The sequence below is a fragment of the Artemia franciscana genome, chromosome 5, assembly GCF_032884065.1.
Source record: "Artemia franciscana chromosome 5, ASM3288406v1, whole genome shotgun sequence".
Lineage (NCBI taxonomy): Eukaryota > Metazoa > Arthropoda > Branchiopoda > Anostraca > Artemiidae > Artemia > Artemia franciscana.
The window spans coordinates 18,616,250-18,643,547 of NC_088867.1; the positions used below are offsets into that span (position 1 = coordinate 18,616,250).

General features: G+C 32.9%; 1 protein-coding gene across 1 annotated transcript; it reads left to right on the plus strand.

The window, feature by feature from the left end:
- The first annotated feature begins 9,102 nt into the window (after window positions 1-9,102).
- LOC136027049 (large ribosomal subunit protein bL21m-like) lies at window positions 9,103-26,710 on the plus strand. Its single transcript, XM_065703974.1, has 5 exons — window positions 9,103-9,226; window positions 18,129-18,266; window positions 19,389-19,552; window positions 23,343-23,499; window positions 26,563-26,710. The coding sequence occupies exons 1-5, from the start codon at window positions 9,172-9,174 to the stop codon at window positions 26,664-26,666; spliced, it is 618 nt and encodes a 205-aa protein (XP_065560046.1). The 5' UTR covers window positions 9,103-9,171; the 3' UTR covers window positions 26,667-26,710.
- The last annotated feature ends 588 nt before the right edge of the window (window positions 26,711-27,298 follow it).

The window sequence follows — 27,298 nt, forward strand, 5'->3', positions numbered from 1 at the left end:
ATATATATATATATATATATATATATATATATATATATATATATATATATATATATATATATATATATATATATATATATATATATATATATATATACAGTGTCATTAGCATCCTTTTTGAATACTGACATCGTTAAAAGAATTGGTGGACAACCAGTCTCACTCCTCTGCCCTTTATTGATCCGGGCATGCCCAAAACCCACCATGGTGTTAGGTAAAATTTTTTAAGGTAACCATTTCGTTTACCATATTCAAAAGTTCTAATAAGTAAGCCTCCAGGATCGGCCTGATCCCTCCAGACCAAAGGACAGCGACCCTGAGTTATTTAAAACGCATTGTTCACAGATAGATTATAGTAAAAAAAATACAAACATGTTTGGTCTCAGTTATCTGACCAGCTTGGAACTGTTAGGGGTCGTTCGCTCGACCAGGATTTACAGTGTATCCTAGAGTTATACACCTGAGGTGACACGTATACCTGGAAAGCAAAAAGACTTTTGCCCCACACAAGTTTTCCAAATACGTTAAGTGTCATATCTCGGGAATGGCTTGGAGGTCAAATTGAAACTTTCATGGTGTGTCGAAGAGCAGAAAGTGGAATTTTGTCGTGTGGAGAGGAAGGTAGACATAAATCAAAAGACACCATGTGTTTTCAGGATATCAATACAACATTTCTGCAATATTTTAGGAATATTTTGGTGGTGAATGGAGTCGAAACTTTAGGATAGTCCAGGAGGAAAAGGGAGCAAAGAGAACTTGAAATTTCATGCCGGGTGGGAGAACAGATAAAAATGTAATGTCTCCGACTCAACTAAGCCTATTTTCACTGTAAACCACTGGAACATGAAATTCATCCACCTTTAATTAGCGCTCTAAATCAAAAGACGCTATGTGCTGCCAAGCTATCTAATCCCCCTTAAAGTTTTCATAACATAAGTCCCTGTTGGACTTGAATCTATCTATGGTTAAGTTGCGAGGAAAATAAAATATACTCTACGTTTTCGGGATATAAAAACAGAATATCTCCAATATATTGGAATTATTGGGTGGGGGTCAGGTTTGAACCTTCAGCTGGTTCAGAGTGGGAGGAGGAGCAATTGGATTTTTAATTATGTGCTTAGTAGGAGAGAATAAGAGGTCAAATTATTTTTCTGACCCACCTAAAAGTTTTTGCACAATAAGCCACTGCGGAACTCATAATCTTTGCAGTTAAATGGCAAGGGAAATCAAAAGAATTTATGTGTGATAAATCACACCTTGGACTTAAAAGGTTTACCGGAGCGGTAGTACCCCATTTATTACGCATGTTGGTTTGAAATGTCACTTGATTACTCATTTTAATTTATGTCCATTTTCGGTTTTATCGATTCAACCACTGTAAGATGTCCCGTTTTTATGTTCGAGGTTGTTATTCTTTTAAACTTTACTTGTTTTAGGCTTCATTTATTTTACGTTTGTGATGATTTTCCGCATGCACAATTGCAGGATGACTGTCCTTGACGCCCTACTGCATGTCCTGGCTGACGGGCCATGAAACGGATATTAACATCGCCGATTTGCACTATGGAGTCTAGCGCCGCATCCTTCGTCCTTTTACCCTGCCTGTTTCAAGATTGAACTATCACATAACTTTATTTTTGCTAAGTTTTGGTTTTAATATGGCTCTTTACTTTCAAAATAGCTTGAAAAGATGTTTTTATAGAATTTGAAAACCATTTTGGAAAAATCATAAATAACAAACAAAATAACTCAATGAAGTCCTTAAAACTAACATATGGAAAATGTTTTTTAGCGATTTTTCACAATAATTTTGTTTTCCAGCAGATGTGAAGTAATCTGAAATGAATTTAGCGTTTTCCTGTTTTTTGCCTTTTACCACTTAATTGTGCTAAGTATTCCTTTATTTTTCAGTCTGTAAGAAAACAGGCCAATAGAAAGCCTTACCTAAAATTACTTCCTGCTTTTTTGTCCATACATAAAGTTTTGAACCCTGTTGTTTAAAGCCTGATATATTTTTCAGTTTTCCAAAATGCATTATTTTAGCGTGAATTTGCCGAGCAAAAATGACGAATAATTAATAGACTTTGTCAAAAATTTTGAAATATTATACATTATCAAACCAAAAGAATATAGACAAGCCCAGTTGAAACAGAAGCTGTGAAATAATATCGGGATAAAATTTTAATAATTATGTGTGTTTATTACTAAAATTAGAAATATACAATTAGAAAAAACGGTGTACCAACAATGCCACCAGTGCAGGACGCATCGGTGGCTTGAGTGCTGAGCGACTGTGTTTGCTCATGGTTGTGTCATCTTCTCGGAAACCACAGGTTAGTCAACGTAAATATGGCCGTTATTAACAACCATCATATGACAGCCGCTACATAATGACATCGCTATTCTAGAAAAAACATAGCTTAAGCGATATTTTTGACCTGTTGTTTGCCATGTTCATCATCAGGCTCGTTGATTATTTTTTTAATATCAATTTTTTTCATATTAAAGTGTCAAAAAGCCTTGTATTGTAAATTAGAAGAAATTAATAAGGATTTTTTTGAAGACAGTGATGAAAATGCAGCATAAGCGAATGTTTCGGCTAAATGAAGCATAGTCGTGTTCTGCAAAATATAATTCAAATGCTAAAACAGAGAAATCATTAAGAATCCAATTAATTCAAGAACTATTCGATAAATTAACGATATAACATAATTTCATGCCACACGATTTTATTTAAAAAAAAAGAAAAATTTGGTATTAGGATATTTGTTCTTTGGCTAGCTAGCCTCATATGTACTTTGGATACAGGTTCACTGTGATTAGCAACTGATATTATTTTATATGGCCTGAAATCACTTTCATCATTAAATGCGTCAGTATAGGGCTAAGTGTGTAGTCACCCAAATCCCTATATAAATTTTATTTAAATTTAACTGTTTCAGGGACTTTTTTTTAATTCCCTTGTGATTGCTAATAATAAGTGTTTCCTCAAAAACTTTGGGTAGCTGGGGTTTTCAAAATGTAGTTGTTCAGAGCTGAATAAAAAGATACTGAACTACAATAGAGCTTATTTCTGTTATTATGCTTTCTTTGCGTTGTCGTAGACGTTTTCCGAATTTATAGCGGTATCTACTGATGTAATATTTTCCACAATTATACAGTATTAGGTATACCCCTCTTTGATGACTAAATGGGGTCTTATCTTAGCCGGAGCTAAAATGGCTAAGATACAATTGTTATATTCGCAATTAATCTCAAAAGGGGAATCAAAATAATATTGCTCTTTGGACACTGCTACAACTATTACTGCTACTACTACTACTGCTGGTACTAGGCCTACTACTATTACTACTACTGAGGCTAAGGGTATTGAGGTGAAATTTTCAGGAGATATTTTAACCTATAGACGTTTTCCAAATTTTTAATAGTATCTACTGACGTAGTATTTTCCAAAATTGTACTACATTTGATATGCCCCTCTTTGATGACTAAATGGAAACTTACCATAGCCACAATTAAAATGATTCGTAGAGGTTGAGTTACTTAACAACGGATAAATTATTTTGTAGACTAACTTTTTTCAATTTTGTTGTAATATTCGTGATATAAGGAAGGTATGCAATATTCGTGGGTTTCTTCTAATCTCCCAAAGATATAAGACTTTTAGTTTTAAGAGAACGTCTGTTTATTCTTTGAATAATTACAGTGCCAATGAAAGCTATACACTAACCATTTTCGAAAAGTGAGACCTGATAGTATAAAAATACCAAGTATCAAAAAGTGACTGTCATAGTAATAATTATTATATTCACAAATGAGTTAAATGGGGAATCAAAAAGGTATTGCTCTTTAGCTGTTATTGTAGCTAAGGTAAAAAAAAGTGAAAAATCGGCGCAAAATGCGTGAGAACAAAACACCTGATAACTTGTTACCAAGTTGGATTTGAAATGCAACTTGATATCATTAAATAGCTACAAATCTAAGCTATGCAATAGTATGGTTATTATACATAACGATGATGTAATTTCTGTTCGCTTTAAACTTGACTTGACTATTCCTTTAATCTCTGTTCGTTTTATGATTCATCTAATCATCTATAGCAGTACCCGTTATAGACTTGATCGAAGTAATTGTTCATTTTGATTTGTATTCATTTGCTCATCCATTGCAGTCTCTGTTCATTTTAAGTTTAAATTATTGCATTTTAAGTTTAAATAAGTTAAAAATTATTTTAAATTATTTCTCCTTGTTTTAGGTTTTAATACGGCCCTTAACTTTTCTTCAAAAAAATTCTTTATTGGAAAACTTGAAACAGTTATAAGTTTCTCAAACTAAACATTTTTATTTGGTTGAAGACTGGCAGGATCAATACAAGACGAGCTTCACTTACCTTGGTAGTATCGTCTTGTATCGTATTATCGTAGTATCGTAGTATCGTATTGCTAGATAAGGTGACGGGAGCAGTGAAGATGTTAAAAGTAGAATAGCCAACGCTCTGGGTTTTTTTTTATAGTTAAAAAGAAAGTTTGGAAGAGTAGGAAGATAAGTCTGAAAACTAAGATTATAATATTGGAAACTACAGCGATGACAGTGGTCAAATATGGCTGCGAAAAGCGGATGAAGATTCGGTAAATATTTTCCAGAGAAATTGTCTATAGATTGTTCTGGGTACCCGGCTGACTAATCGTTTTTCAAACAGTAGGCTGTACGAAAACTTTGGTTCAATCTTGGTTTCTAGGGTCATAATGAGAGAATGGTTGAGATGGCTAGAGAACGTTCTAAGAATGAAGGGACAAATATGGCTCCGAAAAGTTTTGCCAAATGTTTTCCAGAGAAATTGCCTACGGATTGTTCTGGGTACCCGGCTGACTAATCGTTTTACAAACAGTAGGCTATACGAAAACTTTGGTTCAATCCCGGTTTCTAGAGTTATCATGAGAGAAAGGTTGAGATGGCTAGAGCACGTTCTGCGAATGAAGGGACAAACATGGCTCCGAAAAGATTTGCCAAATGTTTTCCAGAGAAATTGCCTACGGATTGTTCTGGGTAACCGGCTGACTAACCGTTTTTCAAACAGTGGGCTGTACGAAAAGTTTGGTTCAATCTGGATTCTAGGGTTATAACAAGAGAAAGGTTGAGAGGATTAAGGCACTTTCTGCGACTTGGTGCTGCGGTGAGTTGCTAGTAGTAGTAGTAGTAGTTCTGCTTAAATTGATTTGGCACTGTATGTGAATTAGACCCTAGACAACTTTCAAAGTTCATTTTCCTAATGTCATTAGGAAAATTACACATTAGGTAAATGTAGAATTACATTTAACAACCTTAAAGTAGTGTGTTAAAATGAGGCTTCTGAAATTCTAATATACTTTTGACATTTCTTTGACAAATTCACTCGCTGAGTGAAATTTTAAAATTAGAAACTTTTGGTTCCGAAAAAAGTTCGAATTTCAAAATTCTGGAGTGCAATGTTATTTTTATTTTATCGATATCATAATTTACGATCACTATTATTTCTTTATGAATGAAACAGAAATAAGGTGAACTATTATTTCAGAAGCCTTCTAATGTTTACTTAAAGGGCTACGCTATTCCCTGAAGAAGCCTTGAAGAAGCCATTGAAAGATGCTTTGAAGAAGCCACTGCCATCTAAGAAACCACTGAATAGCCCTAAGTTTTGCTAAGACTGTACTCAATTATCGCTCAGATATATTCTCCACAACCATAAAACTGTCATGAAAAAACAGAAAAATCTTGAGTTTTGTCATGCAATAAAAACAAACTCTAAACTGAGACAATTCTAAATATAGCACCTTTTAAGGATTGTGTCCTAAAATGTTACTTTGGTCATAAATAGTTTACTTATGATATATTGCTCGAAAAGTTAAGCTTCGCCGAAAAATCACCAATAAGTGTAGAATCCTTTTGCAATCAATTATTTTTGTTGCTTTAATACGGTGCTAACTTCCTTAAACGCTTTCCCAACAATCATATGATGTTTAAATGATGCCTAATATTTTGACCAGCCGGGGAGAGGTGCTAACATTAGTTGGACTTCTTTTTTTTACACACATAGCCTTTATATCTGTGATATTTAGTTCTTTTTTTCTTCTTCGTTACACTTTTTTCTGTTTAAAATACAATAGTAAGAACTGAGATTCTTATGAACTCCAACTAATTTTGCAGGCGAAACTAAATTTAAGGCGAGATTTTTAAATGTCTATAAATCAAAACTTAACAGGGGAAGTATATTAATGAGGGTTGGCTCAAGAGTTTCTGTCTCTTAGGTGAAAATATTACTAGGCATTCCTCCCTACCACATTAAGTCAGCCACTTGACCAAAGAATATCTTAAAAAAACACATTCAATTACATTCTGAATTTAGTACTTACTATGATATTTATTATGTTTAAAACATTAATGTTTCTGGAAGATGGAGTCAAAGATCAGAGTTGTTAAAAGGAAGGGGGTGTAACCGGGGCATCTGTCCCGGATACCTTGGCTGGAGGCCGAGCCTAGGGTTTTGCCTACTTTAATCAAATTTTTCACTTTGATTCGGCTATTTTTGCTTATATTTGAGTCAGGAGGGGTGCTGTAATTGACTTTTCCCCGAGCACCACCAATCTTAGGAACAGCTCTGGACAAAGATGTATTTAGCTATAAGAGATCAATGTGTTTTGTAGTTAAAATATTTTTCAAACTTAACATACCCTTTAGTTGACGTTGATTAAGACCCCTTTGGGAATTTTGTTCCCGTAAAAAAAAAAAAAAAAAAAAAAAAAAAAAAAAAAAAAAAAAAAAAAAAAAAAAACTAACAGCTGCTTTATCAAATTTGCATAAAACAATGCTTAAAAAAACTTCAATGCGTTCATGCAATGAGCAAAGCAGATATAAAATTGTATCTACAAGGGGGAGGATGAATTGACCTGAGGCTCGCCTTGACGGGTGGTTAAAAATAGAAATCCAAACACCAGAAAGGCACAAGAAGAGAGCGGTACCAAAGCACGAGAATTTGGGGTGGGGAGCAGGTTTGTTTCTCAATTTTTTCACTGAAAATACCAAAAAAAGGCATTTTCAATGAAAACACCCAAAAGAGGTTATTTATTAAAATCAAGATTTAAAAAAATCTAGAGGGGCATACCTCCGTCCCTGCTTCAATTGGCACCACTGCAAGAATAGTGGAGACTAAATTTTAACTAGACTAGTGATAACAGAGTGGGCTGTAAAATCCAACCACGAGAGAAGTGCTTCAAGTTATATTAATTGGGGATTTCGTTTAGGTTTGATACATTAGTGAATTACGGAAAGAGAAGGCAAAAAAACAGACTTATTGTTCAATCCAAATACAGCATATTTTGTAGGTATTCTTTCAAAAAAAAAAAAAAAAAAAAAAAAATGCTTGTCTTAATTTTGCAAACCACTCTTACTGGCAAAGGATGTGCCCCTAAGTCACAACGCCTTGCATCCTTGCAACCCTAGGAGCTAGATGAACATATACGTGGTAGAGCCAGGAGGCCCTATAACTAGTTAAACTATACCCTAAATTATGAAAAGATAGTGAATGGATCTTATTCATGATATTACCAGACGCTAAATTATAACTAGAGGTTGACATTAACATGGACAGAAGCTGCTCATCTAATATCATATTTATGCTACGAGGTGATGCAACAAACGTAAAAACAACATGACTAATTACTTCATTGATTTCCCTATAAAGCAAAAGTCTGCACACAAAGCTGTTCTTTCACCAAATTATAAAAAAATGAAGTATTTGAGAGGACTGACTGAAAGTGAAAAATGACGCAACATCAGGTAACCCATGGACGATATAAAATGTGATTAATAAGTCTACTGGATAAAGCTCACATAGATGAATTTATTTTATTGCCGGTTTAGGTTCTAAAACATGTGTGATTTTTATCCTAATGCTCAAACGGAGCTAACAAAGGTCAGTTTCTAACTTGATATGACGGAAAGAGATAATATTTAATACTGAGAATGAATATTAAGTTTCCCTTAGTATTTTGCTTAGGAAGAAAAGAAGAAAAGGAAGACTTATTATTGTGCTATAAGTATTTAAGTATTTAGGATAATATGTAAGGGATACTGGCCTAATTGATGTTTTGTAAAATAATGAATAGTGTAGTATATATGGGTGTATGGCAATGCATGAATTGTATTGAAAAATTTTTCCGGTTCTTCCTCCCTTGTTAAATAATTGTAAATTAAAATTGTAAATATAAAAATTGGTAAGTAAGAATGATTTATTGGATTTTGTATTATTTAATTTTATATTTTTTTTATGGTTGAATAGTCAAAATATATATAATATAGTTTACTTATTATTTGCTGGGGGGTATATATTTAAGCTTTTTTTTACTTTTTTTTTGTTGGTTTTGGATTTACCACTTGTTTTTATATATGTTTGTTAATGAAATCAAGTTGTCAGTCTGTTGAATTAAATTATAATCCAAATTTGGTAATTATTTTTTGTTATATATATGATGAAAGTGTATTGATTGTTGTTTTTTTTTTTTTTATTTTTTGGTATTTTTCGATGCCACTACAATGAGGTATTTTCTAAAAACGGTAGGACATCCCTCTTTATGCAGGAAGTGCGATGATTTTGTTAGCTGTAATATTTTTGATTTTGCACACTTTCTGAATTTTTGACTATTTTAAATCTTGTATTTATAATTGGAATAGTTGTTATTCTATGATTTTTGACAGGGTATTAGACTAATTGTTTGTATGTGTGTAGTAGATTAATCAGTACGACGAAGCATGATTGTGAAGATTTTTTTCTTTTTTTTTGGTTTTTCTAGGCTGATGATAAAACAGAAAAACGATCCTGGAGCATAGAGAAGATATTCTGGAAGCTCCATTCAATTACACCAACAACAACAAATTGTGCCATAACGTTAGGCAATTAGGATTTATCTCTATGTTAACTCTGATCTTTGAAATATATCAAGGAGGAAGGTTTTGGGGAATAATTTCATTATTTTTACCATAGAACTAACCTAAAATGTAGCAGATAATTTCAAACCTACGGAGAAAACTTGAAGAAAAACTGTAAAGACTTTTTTGCCATCTACTTTACTTTGATTCGCTTTATCCTAGGTTTTGCTTTTTACATTTTTTTTGAAATTTCTCCAACCTGTAGTCATAATGAGCATTGTAAGACCATTACTATCTAGGATTAGCTCGTTTACTTATTCAGCGTGTAAGTACGGTATCTATTGCTACCTCTACTTTAAATTTTGTATTTTTAATTAATGGACATTGAAATGACTGAACTGTTTTGTCTGATTAGGTCTATATTCTTGAGCTTTAACATAAGTGCCTTTTTGTTTAGATGATATACGTAAAATTCTAGTTTAGCTACTTTTCGCTATCTTGGAAAGAGGCTAGATTAGGAAAATAAAACTTTCAGGTATGGTTCTGCAGACTAAAGTATGTCCAGGGAAGGTACTTTGAAGTAGCATAGGCCTACCAGTAAATATTGAGCAGTTCATATAATTGACTTACAAATAAGGTGAATATAGCCTAGGATGTAAATTTATGACCATTCCACCCCATAAGGAGACATGTTAAGTAAACAATTCTTTCTTCATAATAGCCTATGCCAAATAATCTGGTAAATATTTTGCAGTTCATGCAGTTGACTTACCAATAAAGTGAACATACCACTTGATGCTTTTTTATGCTCTTTACAAATATAATAATTGCTTCTATTGCAAATTCAAATTTAAACACTTTTTGACCTAACCTGACTATAGAGATAAATTTATGATGGTTCATATAATTGACTTACTAGGCTATTAAAGTAAATGGTAAAATTCTAGTCAATTGACTTCTTGCTATCTCGGAAAGGGTTTAGGTTAGGAAAAATGAAACTTTCAGGGATGGGTCTACAGGCTAAAGTATGTCTACCCACCTCCACTCCTTCTCTCTCTAGAGGACCCTGAAATTTGCCTACATGACAGGCCTATACCTATCAAAATTTTGACAAATCAACGTTTTACCTTAATTTTCATTTACTAGTTGCTTTTTCTCTGTCTTTAGTTCTGAAATTGCAATTCCTGTTATTTGAATAGAATTTTTGGTAAAATTCTAGTTAATTGACTTCTTGCTCTCTCAGAAAGGGTTTAGGTTAGGAAAATGAAACTTTCATGGTTGGGTCTACAGGCTAAAGTATGTCCCAGGAAGATATTTTAAAGTACCCACCTCCACTCCTTTTCCATCTAGAGGGCCCTAAAATTTGCCTACATGACAGGTCATACCTATTGAAATTACATTTTGATAAACAACATTTTACCTTAATTTTCAGTTACTATTTTTTTTTCTCTGCCTTTAGTTCTGAAAAACGCAATTCCTGCTATTTGAGTAGAATTTTGAGCCATTTCAATGTTTTCTTTCAATATTTAGGAAATGTATTTGTATATCTTTAAAACCTTATAAAATGGAATTGAGCAAAGTTATGAAGCTGAAAACAATTTTGTTGTACTTCAATTAAGCAGAAGATCTATTTTGCAAGGTTTCACTTTTATAACATACATATTTTTAAAGGTCATCAAAGGTCAGGGCCCTGTAGAGGTAGGAGTGGAGGTAGTTGCTTCAAAATACCTTCTCAGGACATACTTTGGTCTGTAGATTCATCCCTGAAAATTTCATTTTCCTAACCTAAACCCTTTCTGAGATAGCAAGAAGTCAATTAACTAGAATTTTACTGAATTTTGAGCAATTTCAATGTTTTTTTTTTCAAAATTTAGGAAATGTATTTGCATATCTTTAAAACCTTATAAAATGGAATTGAGAAAAGTTACAAAGCTGAAAACAATTTTGTTGTACTTCAATTAAGCAGAAGATCTATTTTGCAAGGCTTCACTTTTATAACACACATATTTTTAAAGGTCATCAAAGGTCAGGGCCCTCTAGAGGGAGAAGGAGTGTAGGTAGTTGCTTCAAAATACCTTACTGGGACATACTTTAGTCTGTAGATTCATCCCTGAAAGTTACATTTTCTTAACCTAAACCCTTTCTGAGATAGCAAGAAGTCAATTGACTAGAAATTTACCAAGTAAACATACCACTTGACACCTTTTTTATGTTCTTTACAAATATTATAATTGCTTTGGTCAATGTTCCTATTACTTGAACAATTCTTTAGGGTCATGAAAATATTGTTAATAGATGTATTTTGACTTCTTGAACATCTTTTCTCTCTTGCAAAATTACTGCAAACTCACTCTCATGGAGTTATCATATATTTGGACATTAGGGGGGAGAGGGGTAGAGCATAGTATATATTAAATACAGCAATGGTTAGTTTACATATTTAATATATGCTATGCTTTACCCCCAGCCTTAATATGTGTAAATACAGGATATTTTGGCTGGAATAACTCCATAATGGTGGGTTTATGGTAGTTTTGCAAGAGAGAAAAGATGTTCTAAAAGTCAAAATGCATCTGTTAATAATAGTTTCATGACCCTAAACAATTGTTCTGGTAATAGGAACATTGACTATCACTTCTACCACAAATTTTGGAGCTTGCACTTTTTAAGCTCTTAAAAATGACGAATTTTCAATTAAAGTATGAGTTATTGGTTCTCTTCCAATAAAATAATACTATGTTTTCTCACTGTTGTTTTCTTGGTCATTTTCATCAAAATAATACTACATTTTCTCAGTCCAAAAATTATTTGTAATAAGGTTATTTTGGGTTAGGTCAAAAAGCACTAGAATTAGAATTTGCAGTAGAAGCAATTATTATATTTATAAAGAGTATAAAAAAAGCATTGAGTGGTATATTAGTTTTATCGGTAAGTCAATTACACAAACTGACATAAATTTACCACTATAAATAATTTTGGTGCTGAGAAAATTTAGTATTATTTTGTCAAAAATGATCAAAAACAAATACTTTAATTTAAAATTTGGGTAAATGTTTAGTTTCATCACAAGCTGTCAAAACTGGAAACTATGCTGCAAAGCAGTATAGTTTCCAGTGTAGAGCACTTAGAAATGCTAATTCTTGAAGTGCATCCATTTTTTAGCTTTCTAAAATGCTCCTTCAACAAACAAAAAATGCATAAAGTAGGCATGGTTTTGAAGCTGAGGGAAATGTTGGGGTTGTACAATATGAATAAGATTATATTTTAAATACTATTTCCAGTCATCACTGGTAATTTCTGTATAGTAGGAAGTCAAAAGATAATTAAAAAACTTATGCATCCATTAATGCTAATAATCCACTTTTACTTTTGAGTTGAAACTAGCCAGTGAATCAGAATGATTAGTTAAATATTACATTTATGCTCTGTTGATTTGAAGAAATGCCTTCCAATGCAATGGAGATTATACAGTTTTAAGTTTGAGATTAAATTTATTTAAATGCTAAGGGAAGGCTTTGGTGAAACTAATTTGGTTGAATAGTGATTCTCACAAGTGAACCTATAGAGCAAAGCAAATTAGTCCATGAGCCCTGCAGGCAGAAGGGCAAGGACTGTATTCTATATTATTGAATAATTATTTGGCCTAAAGTCTGAAAGTGCAAACAAAAATAGGTATAAATAGGAACTAATAATTCAACCAATCAGAATACAGACCTTGCCCTACTGCTTGCAGGGCTCATGGACTAATTTGCTTTGCTCTATAGGTAATATTCACTTGTGAGAATCACTATTCAACCAAATTTGTTTCATCAAGGCTTATTATTATTATTATTTAAGAATTAACGACGCTTCTTGACTACTATGGCCCCTGCTCGGCCCTGCTGTGCATTCCTGCAGCGTGATTCGATCTCTGGGTCCCGTATTACCAAGCTAAGGTCAAATCCACTGCGCTACCTCAGGACTCATCAAGGCTTTCTCATAGCCAAAGAATTTTTTAAAACAAATTTAATCTCAAACTGAAAAACCATATAATCTTCATTGCATCAGAAGGCACTTCAAATCAACAGAGCATAAACATAATATTTAACTAATTGCTCTGATTCACCAGTTCACTGGCTAGTTTCAACTCAAAAGTGAAAGTGGATAATTAACATCAAGGGATGTATGAGTTTTTTTTTTATTTTCTTTCAACTTCCTACTATACAGAAATTACTAGTGATGACTGGAATTAGTATTTCAAATATAATTTCAGTCATATTGTACAACATTTCCCTCACCTTCAAAACCCTGCCCACTTTAAGCATTTTTAGTTTGTCCCATGGAGGAGGAGGGTCAACCAGAAATGGATGCGATTCTAGAATTAGAATTTATAAGTGCTCTAGACTGTGATGAAACTAACTATTAGCAAAATTTGGTGTCAAGGAAGAAGAAAACCGCATAAATTGCAAAATAAAATTTATTTATCCAACTTAATTGTGAAAAATCAGTGCTTGTGGATTATATACCATTAAAAAAATATATTTATGATGAAGCAGTAAGTTTGAGACCAATGTTTTAGGCCTTTTTTATACCCCATATTTTGTTCATTTTCAAGACCTCAAAAAGTGTTTAAATTTGAATTTGCAATGGAAGCAACTATTATATTCATAAAGAACATTAAAAAAGGCATCAAGTGGTATATTCACTTTATTGATAAGTCAGTTATATGAACTGCAAAATATTTACCAATAATCCTAGTTAACATATTTTTCAGCAGGAGAATCTTTATCTTCACTTCTTTCCTTCTTTTTCCATTTTTTTAAGAAATCCATAGTTTTTCACAATAACATTTCATTCAGTTTCAAAAAATCAGCTAAATGTGCTAAATGCCACACCATCTTAAAAAATAATTTATATGCATTGCCATTGAAAACACAGTGGCAAAAGTATGGAAATATATGCTATTGCACATCATTGCTAAAAAAAAATAACTTCAAGAAACTTTGCATGACAAAGATTCTGCCATCTATAAAAAAAAGGTTTTGTAGGATGGTATATATCTCAGCACAAATTTGAAAACAGACAAAAATCTTGTCAAAAGCATGGCTCTTTTCAAAAATGTTATTGCAAAACTGGAAAAAGAAGTGAAGATTAATGTTCTGCTGGAAAATATCTTAACTAGGATTATTTTGTATAAAGTCAACAGAAGAAACAGGGTGGATGTAACAAGGGAGAAATTGTTTTGAATTTTTTTTTCAACTTAATTATGACAAATAAATGCTTGTGGATTATATAGATTTAACAAAAGGGATTATATAATGAAATTGTAAGTTTGAAACCAATGTTTTAACCCTTTTATATTGAAAAACTTAGAAAGAAATTATCATTTACAAGGGTCCAAAAAAGGCTTAAAACTAAGAAAAACCAGAGAAAAAGAAACTGATAACTGAAAATTAAGGTAAAATGTTGCTTGGTCAAAATTTCAACAGGTCAAGTCGTCAAATTTCTGACATGTAGGCAAATTTCTAAGACTTAGAAATCAGAAGGGGATTAATATGGAAGCTTGGCAATACCTTCCCAGAGTATATTTGTGGCCCTGGATTCATTACTAAAAGTTTCATTTTTCCTTACCTACCCCTTTCTAAGATAGCAAAAAGTAGCCAAACTAGAATTTTACTGACATTATATAACCTATTACTAGGTTATTGGAAAATAATAAATAAAAAGGAAACTAAAATTCTAGATTTAGCACATGGTAACACTTATTACCATGGGACCATTTAGAGGAAACAGTACAAATTCTGAAAAATAGCCAAGCCTATTTTACAACAAGCATAAATACTTACTTATTTCATTCTTCAGGGCTTATTACTTTACCTTAACAACCTTCCCTCCATCCCCCCCCCCCCTGAATGGATTAATGTAAAGACCTTCTTATTAGAACATACAGCCTATTGCAATATTAAAGACTAAAGCGAACTGTGCATTTATTCATTATGGAGGAGGAGGGTGGCAGGGGGCAAATTTAAGCAATCTAACTTTAGGAATAACATATGTAAGCATTTATGATTGATTTAAAGTAGTTTTCAGATTTTTTTTATCCTTTTTTTTATCACCTTTGCATTTTGTGATATAGCCATTAACCCATGAAAGTTCAGGCAAAGTAAATTCTCAGACAATCACTACATTATGGCAAGGACAAGTCGTCACTGAATTGATAGAGCTTACAATTGCATGGAAGGATTTTTTCAACAGAGTGAGCTTGGGCTTCTATAAATATAACCTATAATCAAGGGATGCCCCTTTTGCTCAAATTTTTATCTACTCCTACTCTACCCATAGCTCATACTGAGAATCAAGATTAAGGTTTCTGATCTTCAGCGTTGATTTGGTGTACAGGATAATTCCTCTTTCTTCTGGTTCAGAGAGGTTTGAAACCAATGTAATTCCAGGGATCAGGCTCAGTGATTAAGTCAGTGACACCAAGATGTGCTTTGGTTTTATTTTCATATGATCTATTTTTCATGTAATTCTTGCGCAAGCTCCTCCTCCTCTTCTCTATTAAATATAAAGTATTTTCACTAATATTTTTATCTGTGTTTCTAACTTCTTCCCGCCATCAGCAACTTCACGAACTATTTTCCAAAAATTATTCCATCTATCTTCTACATTGTCAAATTTTAGACTCTCCATTTTAGTATTCAAATGCTTGTGGAAAGTTTCTTTCAAATTCTCATCCTGGAGTTACCAATGTCATAGCTTTCTAGAAGGTATTTACCCTTCCTAAATTTCAGCTTTAGATTAGCCCTAGACACTACTAGATGGTCATCTTTTACTTTCAACATCAGTAACAGCATTCCTATGTTCCTTAATATCTTGTATCAATAAGGTTAGCTGTCTTACTATTGTGTGAATACCATGTTCACTTATTGGCCACTTTATGACCAAGTACTGTTATGATTACAACTAGATTGGTATACTTACAAAATTTCAGCAGGCTGTCACCATTACTGTTTTTATTTTCCTACACCAAATTCACCTAGGCTAGGATAACATCTATTCCTATTTTTACCAACCTGGGTGTTAAAATCCCTAATAAAAATACCATGTTTCTCCCTGGGCTTCCTTATTCATCATGAGCACTACTCCCTGCCTATGCATCCTGTTCTTCCTGCCTGAGTAAATAAATTATATGTTGCCTAATTTTATTTTATCCATCCCTTGGATGTGAATCTGTTAGTCAAAATGCCGATTTAACAGTAGTTTTTTAATATTGTGACATTCTGAGTTGCAATTTCATATTCTTTAAATCATTGAAATTATTTTGGCCTCAGGAAAAGCAGTGGCCCCAGGACCAGTGCAGGATGGGGACTAATGCGTCTTTTGGAGTCTGCTAAGTGCTTAAGCTGCCTTAGAACTGGAAAGCAAGAAGCCAGTGGTACCTCCAGTATGAATGGAGCTTTTGTGCAATCCTGGGCCCATCTTGGTCACAATTTAGTTTTCCACACTTGGTGATGCTCTTCTATAAACAAAAGTTGAAATCCTGCACAATCAATCTAAAGTTTATTACCTCCAACTTATTATATATTTATGCCTACAAATATTATGCTACTATGGAGAAACAACCCATAATAGATAACTTCGTTAGGAAAAGGTTTTTCAGTCAAAAAAGGCACACCAAAACAGACCAAACCCTGAAGAATTATCTATTTATCGCAGGAGCTAATGATGGGGCAGAGACTCAAAGCCATTGCACAGCACCAGAACAGCTCCAACCTTTTAAACATAGCCTATCCTTATCAGGACATCCCTGGAGATTGTGAATATGATTTTCAGAAAGGAGAAGTACTTGGTGTTTTTAGGGAGACTTCACATAAAACCCATTTATAGGAAAGCTGATAAAAGTGAGTCTAGTATTTACAAAGCCATTACTTTGTTTTCTAATGGAAGTAAATTATTTAGCATGATGATACCTATACGGTGTGGTTTAATGATGGGGAGAGAATGTATTAACCTACTTTTCATTCTTGTTTTAATGATTGGGAAGTGTCTGAGTCATCAGTCCCTTTTAATCCATGTTCTTAGTTTGATAGGTTGTCTATCCAGCTGATAGAAAAGTTGTCTTCCTATCTGTGTGGTATGACTAATAAGTACTCTAAAGTGATTATTGTCATATACAAGAATAATAGTTTTGCCAAGGTTGCAGCTAAAACCCCTTTGTAAGAAAGATTGATTATAGTAAGCCTAGTATTTACAAAGGTATTTCCTTTGTTTCTGTTGGAAGCAACTTATTTAGCATAATAATACTTTTAGAGATGCTGTAGACAAAGTTTTGGAGGAGAGGAGTGGTTTTAAGATAAAAGAGAATGCATTGACCTAATTTTCAGTCTTATATAAATAATTTAGAAGTATCTGAATCATCAGTCCCTTTAAGTCCTGGTCCTCAGCTTGATAGATTTTAGGAACTAAGGTTAGTAGTTGGTTTGATGCAGAATCAGGACTAAAGCAAGGTTGTGTCCTACCCCTGTTTGTGTGAATTATTATTTTGATCAAGTATTTGATGGCCCTAAAGAACATGGCAAAGGCTATGTGAGAAGACCAAATCAAATAAAAAGGTAAAAAGTCTCCTTTGACTTAGGACATGCAAATGATTTTACTGCCCTTAACAAAAATGCTAGCAAATTGAACAGATTTTTGTAGGCTTTGAGAGTCCAAAGTGTAAGAATTGGAATCAAAATAGTGATAAGAAGTAGCTTAGACTCAGAAAAAATGAGAACAAAAAGGAAATGTATTTTTTGTTGTTGTTGTATGTTATTCTCCAATTTAATACTGTTTTGGATGATGTAGTGGCTGGTCTTTTTTTTTCAAAAATAAGCTGAATTAAGCTGTCTGGCATTCTAAGTTAGAGAAAAGTAAATGCAGAAAAAAATGAACCTGTTCTCTGTTCTCGAAAAATGGGCAGTTCTTACATGTTACATATCTGAATCTTGTATAGTTTTCCTCAATAGATACCTGAATTGTTTTACAGTGAATAGACTTAAATGGTGTTTAGATTAACTGCTAGTCTTGGATGTCATGTGAAAAAAATTTGATTATACCAAAAATTCATGTGTAATCTTTTTGAAGGTGTAGGTTTGCTCAAATAAATAACCCAAGAAATAAAAACATCCACATGTTTTGGTCAGCCACAGTTCTGATAGTGCTGCACACATCCCTTTATGTTCCTTAAACATCTTCTTTTTTTTCAGGTCAGCAAGAACATGTCTGTACAAGGTCGGTTCGAACAATTTCAAAAAGTCTACAAGCCATGAATTTGAATGAACGTGTAAGACCTGCACAAGAAATCGTAGAAGATACCTCACTAGAAGAAGAAGCACAAAGAAAAGGTATTGTATATAAAAAATTTGCTTTTATATTGAGTTTTAATATTGGGTTATTACATATCAAGTGTCTTTTAGTTTTGTTTGTTGCAAGATTCTTGGTACTTCGTAAGATGATTTGATGAATTATCATCTTGATAGTTATGTGGTTATTTAGCACTTATACCATTTACTGAGGGAAATAGTTATTATTTTCGTTTTTTTTTAATATAATGGCCTGTGAATGCCCGTTATATAGTTCATGTGGTCCTAGAAAATAAGAAATTGCTAGGTGAAACCTTTCATAACAAAGGAGTTTTACATGAGTACTTTGGAATATTATCAGCCAAGGACTTCTATAGAGGGTTGTAAGGGGCTGTTTTCTGCTAAATGGTTGGTTAGCTCGTATTCCGGATTGGAATTGTCTAGATGCAGTACTGGTTCATAAGATAAGGAATAGCAATAACCTCCAAGGGTGGTAACCCTCAATTGGGTCTAGAACCTTGCAGTGCCTACCATGTTTGACCTATCTGGTGATAGGGTGTCAAATGCTAACTTTTGTTTTAATGTGTTTGCAAGGGCATTCAAGTCCACTTGTTATGGGAGGAATAATTAAGAGTGACTCGATAGGTGACAAAAAAGGATCTCCTTTTACCAGGTATGATTTTTAGCATCTGACCCCAGTCTATGAACATTGTGTTTTTGAGAGTTCCTTCCTTGTGAAAGTGCACAGTTATAATATAAAGGTGCCTTAAAACAGTTTTTTTCCAGGCTCAAGCTTTTCGAGTAATTAGTATTTGACTGTTAATATATTTTCGGTTCTGGCTTAATTGATCATTTTAATTTAAATTTGGTGTTTTAAAAGACTAGTGATATAATATTCTATTGTTATTTAGATTTTCTGTTATTATAGCTATGACTTTGAAATTAAAAGAACTATTTTATAAGCAAAGGAGTAAGTACTAAACTTGACAAGCCCCACAACAGTAACTTCTAAATCTCACTAACTATAGAAATGGGTCTGGGTATTCAATAGAAAACTATAAGTTAGATAGTTTTCTGTGAGTTATATGCAACGATCTTATTTACTCAGAATTATAGTTTACCAGAATTTTTGAGTTCTAGTCAATAGTTTTTTTTTTCTTGTAGTTATAATTGAAAAGGTTAATAGTCAAATTGAAAAAAGCACTCATGGACGACTGTACGCAATAATCCATTTGATGGGAAAGCAAAGAAAAGTAACAGACGGTGACCTAATTCAAATGGAAGGTAATTTCCCGCCCATTGCAGGGGATAAGATTAGATTGGAAAAGGTAAGAATATGCATGAATTTTGTCTCTTTTCTAAAATCAACAGGAAATGCTAACTTGTCGGCATATACAGGACTCCCCCTTCCCCACCAGTCTAAGATTGGTTGAAGGAACTCCCCTTCCGCCTTCGCCCAACCCTAGGGAAAACTTGGCCTGGAAAAATTAACCCGTTCGTATTTTTGACACTCGCCGTCTTTGAATTCCACCCTAGATGGATAGATGAATTACGTTTTAATCACGCACAATCACGAAATAAGGCACGGTGATTTACTTCAAGTCAAATACAAAACTAAGTCAGCAGCACACCAAAGGATAAGCTTGCAATGATGTGTAGCTACAGATGGCTAACGAAAAAAACAAAACAAAAAACAATAGAACACCACAAATAATGTGAAATAAATTGATCTTATGATCCAGATTTGATGATCCAGAACCATATAAATTTTTTAAAGGAACAGTTAAAATTGATCTTATTAAATAGAATGTGAAAAGAAATTAAATCATGCTAAATTTATGCCTTCAAATCTATTTCAAAGGCGTATTTATCTAGCAGCTTTATCCAGTATCTCGGATTTGAATTGATAAAATCGTCTAAGTCCTTGGTCCTCATAAACTCGTGTTTCCATTTTCTTCAAGTAGATTCAAGGACTTGATTATAGAGAACCAACTAGGGCAAATCATTGAAGGGAATGTACCGAGCTCTAGCGTGCGTTGCCCCTTAGCCAACGCAGCATCTCAGGGACTTCTAAGTCTGGCAATCCATAATATAGTTGCAGAATCTTAAACTTCTGCTTTTCCAGATCAATATTTTATCTCTGCTGAGTTACTCTATTGAATGCTTAAAGTTAACTGTAGAAACGGAAAAATGTCTTATAGCCTTTCAGAATAATCGCGTTTGCTTGATCTTAAGGATATAAGCTGGAGAGACCATGTCAGCAACGACGAGATTTCTACTCGTACAGGCTCAACTGGCATCGCATCCGTTGTAAGACAACAGAAATGGTGATACTTGGGACACGATCCTCCGCATGCCAGGTCAAGAACCAGATCAACCAGAAGACGCCTGTCACCGAAGAAGACCAAAGAGCATGCTCCGTAGGACGTAGCAACGGGACAAAGAGCCCTTCAGACGGCTGTTTTGAACAATCCTGAAACTTTTTGGGGATTGAAAATGACTATCTTGTTATGTATTCAAACATGTTTAATTATATATTGAGATATATTTGATCATATATTGGACTAAGACAAATTCAGAAATCTTTGATCCTTTTTGTTCATTTTGACAAAAGCTTTCGAGAACACTTTTGAACAAGAACCTTGTTCATATTGTGTTGAATAACTTTACCAAGGAATTTATTATTTATTATTTTTAAGAATCTACCTTATTTATTTTTTCTCAGTTGACTTCGAACAGCCGAAAATTGGTAAAAACGACATATTTTTTTGTTGATTAACATATAATTGGCTGATAATTACCTGAAATATGTCATTTCCATAGGCGTTAAAATTCTATAATGTAGGCTACGCCATTAAATTTAACGTCAATTCGTGCGTCATTTGATGTAATGTCATTTATTTGAAGGTTGCATATATCCGACTAGGCTGGTAATCTTCGTAAGTCAGTTCAAGCATGCTAAAGTCAATACTTTGACATTTAATAGAAGGCCTTCTCAAGCCTCTTTACTGGGGCAGTAACTCCTCAAAAAATGTTTTGCGATGTCAGTTGTCCTTAAGCCCCCTTTCCTGAAATTCTGTCTATGTGTGCAAAATAACTGAATACTGAGTAATTTCAGTTAAATAATTTACTAGACATCTTTTTGTCGTGATGTGGTGAAATCACAACACACTTATAGCCTGTAAAAACGTGCAATTGTGCTAATTTTCATTTCTTTGAAAGCGTTATCTTTAAAGAAAAAAAAAGATATGAAATTGTCTTTAAAGACAATGATCTTGTAGATTCTCTTCAAAAGCCAAAGCTAAATCTCAGATTAAAGTGTTCAAAACATTATTTTCTATTGATTATTATTTATTTCCACTGTTTCCAATATCACTTTCAGATTATTTTATAATTAAGCAATCAGCTAATTCTTGGCATACCTCTATCGTCATTGCTCTGTGCGTTTAAACAGGTGTGTACAGAAGACTTGAAGAATATTGACTTGAATGTCTGACAGCTGAAAACTATACAAATCTTTTGTTATGAAACCTCGATGATAACTACCTAAAATAATGTATAATTTTCAGAACGAGTTCTTATGTCTGCAGTGTTTGACTTATATGCCATCTAGAATTAAAAGCATTTGTCATAGTCTGTTTTGCATTTACGGAATGCGTTTTGATTTTAAGTGACCTCTCTATCTTGAATTAAACAATATTTACGTTTTCATCACTTGAGGAATTAACTTAGGTAATACAACAAAATTATCTGTTAGACCCTTCTTTATAGCCTTTATGTCTCTATTTTCATGACTAGAATTTTATACGTTTTCATGACGATGCAGTGTGTTTTTCATGTATGGATTGTGTTTCGACTTTAAATGATTAAATGACTGATCATCCTTGAGTCAATTAAAAGATGCCTTTTTTTACTTAAGGGGAGTCAGTTGTGGGTAATATAACAAAACTACCTGTTAGACCGTTCTTTATAGTAATAATAATCCTGTTTCTCAGTTTTGATGTCTGTAGTTTTTGTACGGAAAAAGTTTTCATGATGTTTTTGTTCAATATTTTTTGTTTTAATGTAGTACGTTTTGATTCTAAATGACCGAACTTTTATCAGTCAATTGTAAGTTTTTTTTTTGATTTTTATTTTTTATTTGAGAAATCTGTCTGAGTAATGACCATTCATTATAGCATTTATGTCCCTGTTTCTTAGTTTTCATATCTGAAAAGTCAGAACTGTCTGCCATCTAAAATTGAAAGACGTTTTCTGCAGCATGTTTTGTATTTAGAGAGTGCGTTTTGATTTTATATGACCGATCTTTCTCGAGGCAAATAAAAATTACTTTTTTACTTGAGGAATCAACTGGACTAATATAACACAACTAAATATTAGACATAACTTTTTACCATTTGTTTCGTTGTTTATCTTGGAGTATATTAAAGAATTGTTAAGAATATGTTCCAAGACTTGTGCTGAAACATTTAATGCTGAGAACTAGAACTAAAATTCATTGCGATACTTGTCCTCAATTGCTTTCTTTTTAGAAACTGAAAAATCTCTTAGTTGGATTGGTAGAATTTTTTTTTTCGTTTAAAAAAACGAAAGTTTAATGGTGGTGAAAGGAAAAATTCAATAATTTCAAAGAATTCCATAGAACAAAAAAAGGTTTTTAGACCCTTTTAACTCAAAAAGGTTCAGATCCCGTCGGTTTCAATCTATTTATATGTAAAGGAAATATTTGCCATGATTAGAACCATATTGTTACTCATAGTTTGGCAAATTTAACTATAGTAGGAATATGTATTACCTAAATAGGTATTTTTTTTCTGGAGCTTAATTTGCTGAAGTTTTGAGGGGCTCTAAATTTTTGCAATTTGATGTATTGTTTTCTTTCCCTGTTCATTTATTTATTGTTTTAATTAAATTAAGTGCAAATTTTGTTTGTATTTGCGTAATTATAAAGTATTTGTATATGTTTGGCTATATGTTTTGAAATTGTTTTTAACTCAAATAAGATAAGAAAAGGAAAGCAAGAAAACATTAAGGATACTTTTATGAAATAATTACAGTGAGCGTTATATCAGAAAAATTTCAGTATTTAAAAATAATATGTATTTATTCATTTTTTAGGTAATGTTAGTTGGGAGCTCAGACTTTACCATTTTAGGACGTCCAATACTAAGACCGGATCTTGTGCGTGTTGAAGCTACTGTTGTCGAGAGGAATCTAAGTTATACTAAAATACGTTTTATAAAGAAGAAAAGATCTAATTTCATGAGATCACGGTGTAAGTTTAATCTCATTTACACGTTTTTAATTATATTCCCCCTTGAACTTTCCAATATGCTCTTACTTTGATAACTGACCTTGAGATAACACGAGTAATATAATTTTCATGTTCCTATTTAAACTGCAGTCAGAGACACAAGTTTTGTATCTTACTCAGCATTCATTAACTCTAATGACAATAGAATTGAAATAAGATATGAAACTAAATGAATGTAAAACTAGTAAAAACGAGACAAGATTAGTTATGAAAAATAATTGTAAAAGCAAGTAAGACATATTTAATTAATGAAAAAAGTAAAGGTAAAATTATAGCAAATCATACAACTGGCTATCGTATAAAGTGAATATACCACTCGATGCCTTTTTTTATGTTCTTTACGAATATAATAATCGCTTTTATGTTAAATTGAGATTCAAGCACTTTTTAATCTCTTAAAAATGACGAATTTTCAATTAAAATACGAGTTATCTGTCGTTTCCGACAAAATAATACTACGTTTTCTCTGCGCCGTTTTCGACAAAATAATACTACATTTTCTCAATGAAAAATTATTTATAATAAGGTTAGGTTAGTTCAGGTTAGGCTAGGTTGGGTTAGGTTAAAAAGTGCTTAAATTTGAATTTGCAATAGAAGCGATTATTATATTCGTAAAGAGCATAAAAAAGGCATCGAGTTGTATGTTCACTTTATACGAAAGTCAGTTATATGATTTGCTATCCATTTACCAAAGTAAAATATATGGAAAAGTAAAAAAAGCAGTAACTTCAATAAAATAAATAAAATTTATAGCAAGCTAAAGAAATTAAATTTCCGATATTTGTCTTTCATACGAAAATCAGAAGAAAAGTAAAAGTGTTTTCTCTTGCCTCTTAAGATTTATATGCTGGGTTGGAGATTAGGCTTGCACATGAAATCAAAAGATCTTTTTTTAACAAGCAGACAAATTTTGGAACTTATCCAGAAGCAGCCAATAATATGTTTTTAACATAATTTCAGGGTAAAAGAACATTTTCATTGTTATGGCTTAGGTAATTTAGCATTAACATGCATGACCAGAAAACTTAATCCTTCTCAATGAGAGCTTCCAACTTGGATATTTGACCTAAACTTCTAAAAACCTGGACCAAATGATGACAGTTGGAGCCTTAAATCTGGAGCTTCATCATGTATAAACTTGATGAGGCTCCAGATAGAAATAATTCTATGTTTTCTTTCATAAATGCATAGGATTTAGGATTTCGAAATAACATTTTACAATTCAGACTTTTTTTTTTTAATGCGTTTAGGCCACTAGCCATTTTGGTCACTAGGAGCCTGGTTCATAGTGACCAAAATAATGATGTACACGTACACCAGTACGTGTACTGGTGTACACGTAGCCTAAAGCTGAATTTATTTTTCACTGATTTATAGCGGGGTCCCATAACCACTCAGACTTCCATGTGATAAATTGAAAATATCCCTCGCAAGCGGTCACCCTTTCGGCTTTCTTTAGGTATGAAATAAAAAGATGTCTGAATCAAATAATTGTCATTGTTTACAACTCGAGACCCAACCTAATGTAACTTAAAAGGAACTTTTATCACAGACAGAAGATCTGTAAGATTATAATTAGAGCACCCAATCTTCCTTATTCCAAGGTATTCCGGTAAACCATCTATAATTCATATATGAAATAGTGCTATCTGCAACAGAAAAATATTAATCACAAATGATATAGCAAGGTGGTGTATATCGCTTTTAGTTTCATGAACAAAATATTCGAAACAAATAAATTAGGAAAACAAAGAAGGTGATTCATTCTATTATGGCTCCCATAATGATGGATGTAAGAAAACGGACAATTCTTACTTAGCCTGAATCCATATAAAGACTCAAAAACCACATGAGACCGGAGGTTTGAGTTCAATAAATCAGAATTAAAGTCCTCAGCGATAACAAATTGATTGCCAAGACATAACGTAGATTCTCTTACTTTTTTTTCAAAAACACAAAGCACTAAATTGGTGATTTTTCCAAAACACTATAAGGTTTGGCAAGTTCATAAAATGAGTGAGCCGATCTGTGATCACGGTGAAAATCAATCGTTAAGTTAGCACTAAATTGGCGATTCGAACGACTAAGATGTTTTCATGCTTATTGGACAAGACTGAATCTGTCGATAAAAAGAACTACATTTTACAATATATTTGCTTGCATAATTTCCTGTAGCTAAATTATTAAGCTTTAATATGACGTTGCAAAGTAGTTTAAAGTTAGGTGCATGATTATCTCCTTTTTTTTAGCAAAGAGGCAAAATTTTTTTAAACTAGTATTTGATTATCTCCTTAATGAGCTCCTCAGTGCTAGAGACAGTAAAAATCAAACCAATATCAATAAACATATGTGAACAAGGAAGTGACTAAATTGAATTTAGGGTATTATTCAATTCATGTTCAATTCATATTCAATTCTTATTCAACTCAAATAATTTTAATTCACACAATTTCCCTTTGAAAAAAATTGATAAAACTGTGAAACTAAAATTTTAATACGAAGCACCAAACTTCCTGCCATCACGTTATGGCATTGTTGAAATAAAACTTATTTTTACCTTGATTATCCTTATAAATTCATTCTTTGTTTTCCTCTCCATTCTCAAACCAATGTTATCTTTACCTTTCGCATATTACAGCCAGACCAATCATTTTCCTTTTTCCTTTTTATCTTTTCAACTTGATGCATTCTTCCTTATCCCCTAGATGCTCGATTCATCTTATTTCTTTCCCTGTCCTCCAAGCTGTGAATACCGACGCTACACGCATGCTACCCATAAAAAAATCTAATGTCGGTTATTTTTCTCTTGATTTAGATGCTCTCCAGAGGAGCTGCATCGCGGTCCGGCTTTGTCTAATCGTTGAAATAGGAGATGATGGTACTTTCTAGATATATGTACTGTGATGAAGATAGACAATGTCATAATTGCTCAAAAGTTCATCAAAAGGGTGTTGGTTACTGCGTGTTTCGTTTCTAGTATACCAACTGACGGAGACTAACAGAAATTCCTCTTTTTATTTTTAGTTCTGAAGTATCCCACTACAATTTTGCGAATCAACTCGATAGAAATTACTGGCAAACTTGACGAGAGACCGGAAATTGAAGGCGTAGAAGGTCGAACCTTTTAGTTTCACTTTTTGTTTCCGATCCTAAATAGATTTTCTAATTATAACTTTTGTTAATAAGAATAGCTTTGCTGTCAAAACGATTTCAAGGTAAATTTGGTTCAGGGGAAGAGTTCAAATACAATTCATGAAGTCTAGGTAACAATAAATACTTTAAAGCATGCTTTCAAACATTGGCAAGAAACTAAAATGAACATCAGTTTTTATTTTTTGCTGTAGTATTGTGTCATATTCCAATATTTCTAAGTAAAACCAAGAACAATATAATGTTTTCGTGGGGATCGAAACCTTGGCCACGTTTGGTCAAGCAGGGATCATGCCACTGCGCTACCAAAGGATTATAATCATACCATCCTGGAAAACATATGTATTTTAAGAGGTCACGGTTGTCCAAGCCAACTTGTATGTCTTGGAAAACAAGGTCAAATGACTTCATTTTTTTGAAACCTGTATTTGATAAGCTTGTTGCATATCCTTTTAAGGGGTAGTTCATGTTAGAGCGGAACTAGAGGATAATTTACGCATATTATCTGGTATAATCAGCAATAAAACTTAGTTTGCTTTATTCCTTGGGGCATATTAGAATCTTGAATAAGATTTTTGTATGAACTAAGTATACAATTAATGCATGGCCC

Bases quoted from the DNA above. Each gene is read 5' to 3' on its own strand.
- LOC136027049 (XM_065703974.1), top strand. From the start codon at position 9,172: ATGAGCATTGTAAGACCATTACTATCTAGGATTAGCTCGTTTACTTAT. The intron at 9,227-18,128 runs GTAAGTACGGTA...CTTTTTTTTCAG, and splicing joins CTCGTTTACTTATTCAGCGT to GTCAGCAAGAACATGTCTGT. The intron at 18,267-19,388 runs GTATTGTATATA...TTTTTCTTGTAG, and splicing joins AGAAGAAGCACAAAGAAAAG to TTATAATTGAAAAGGTTAAT.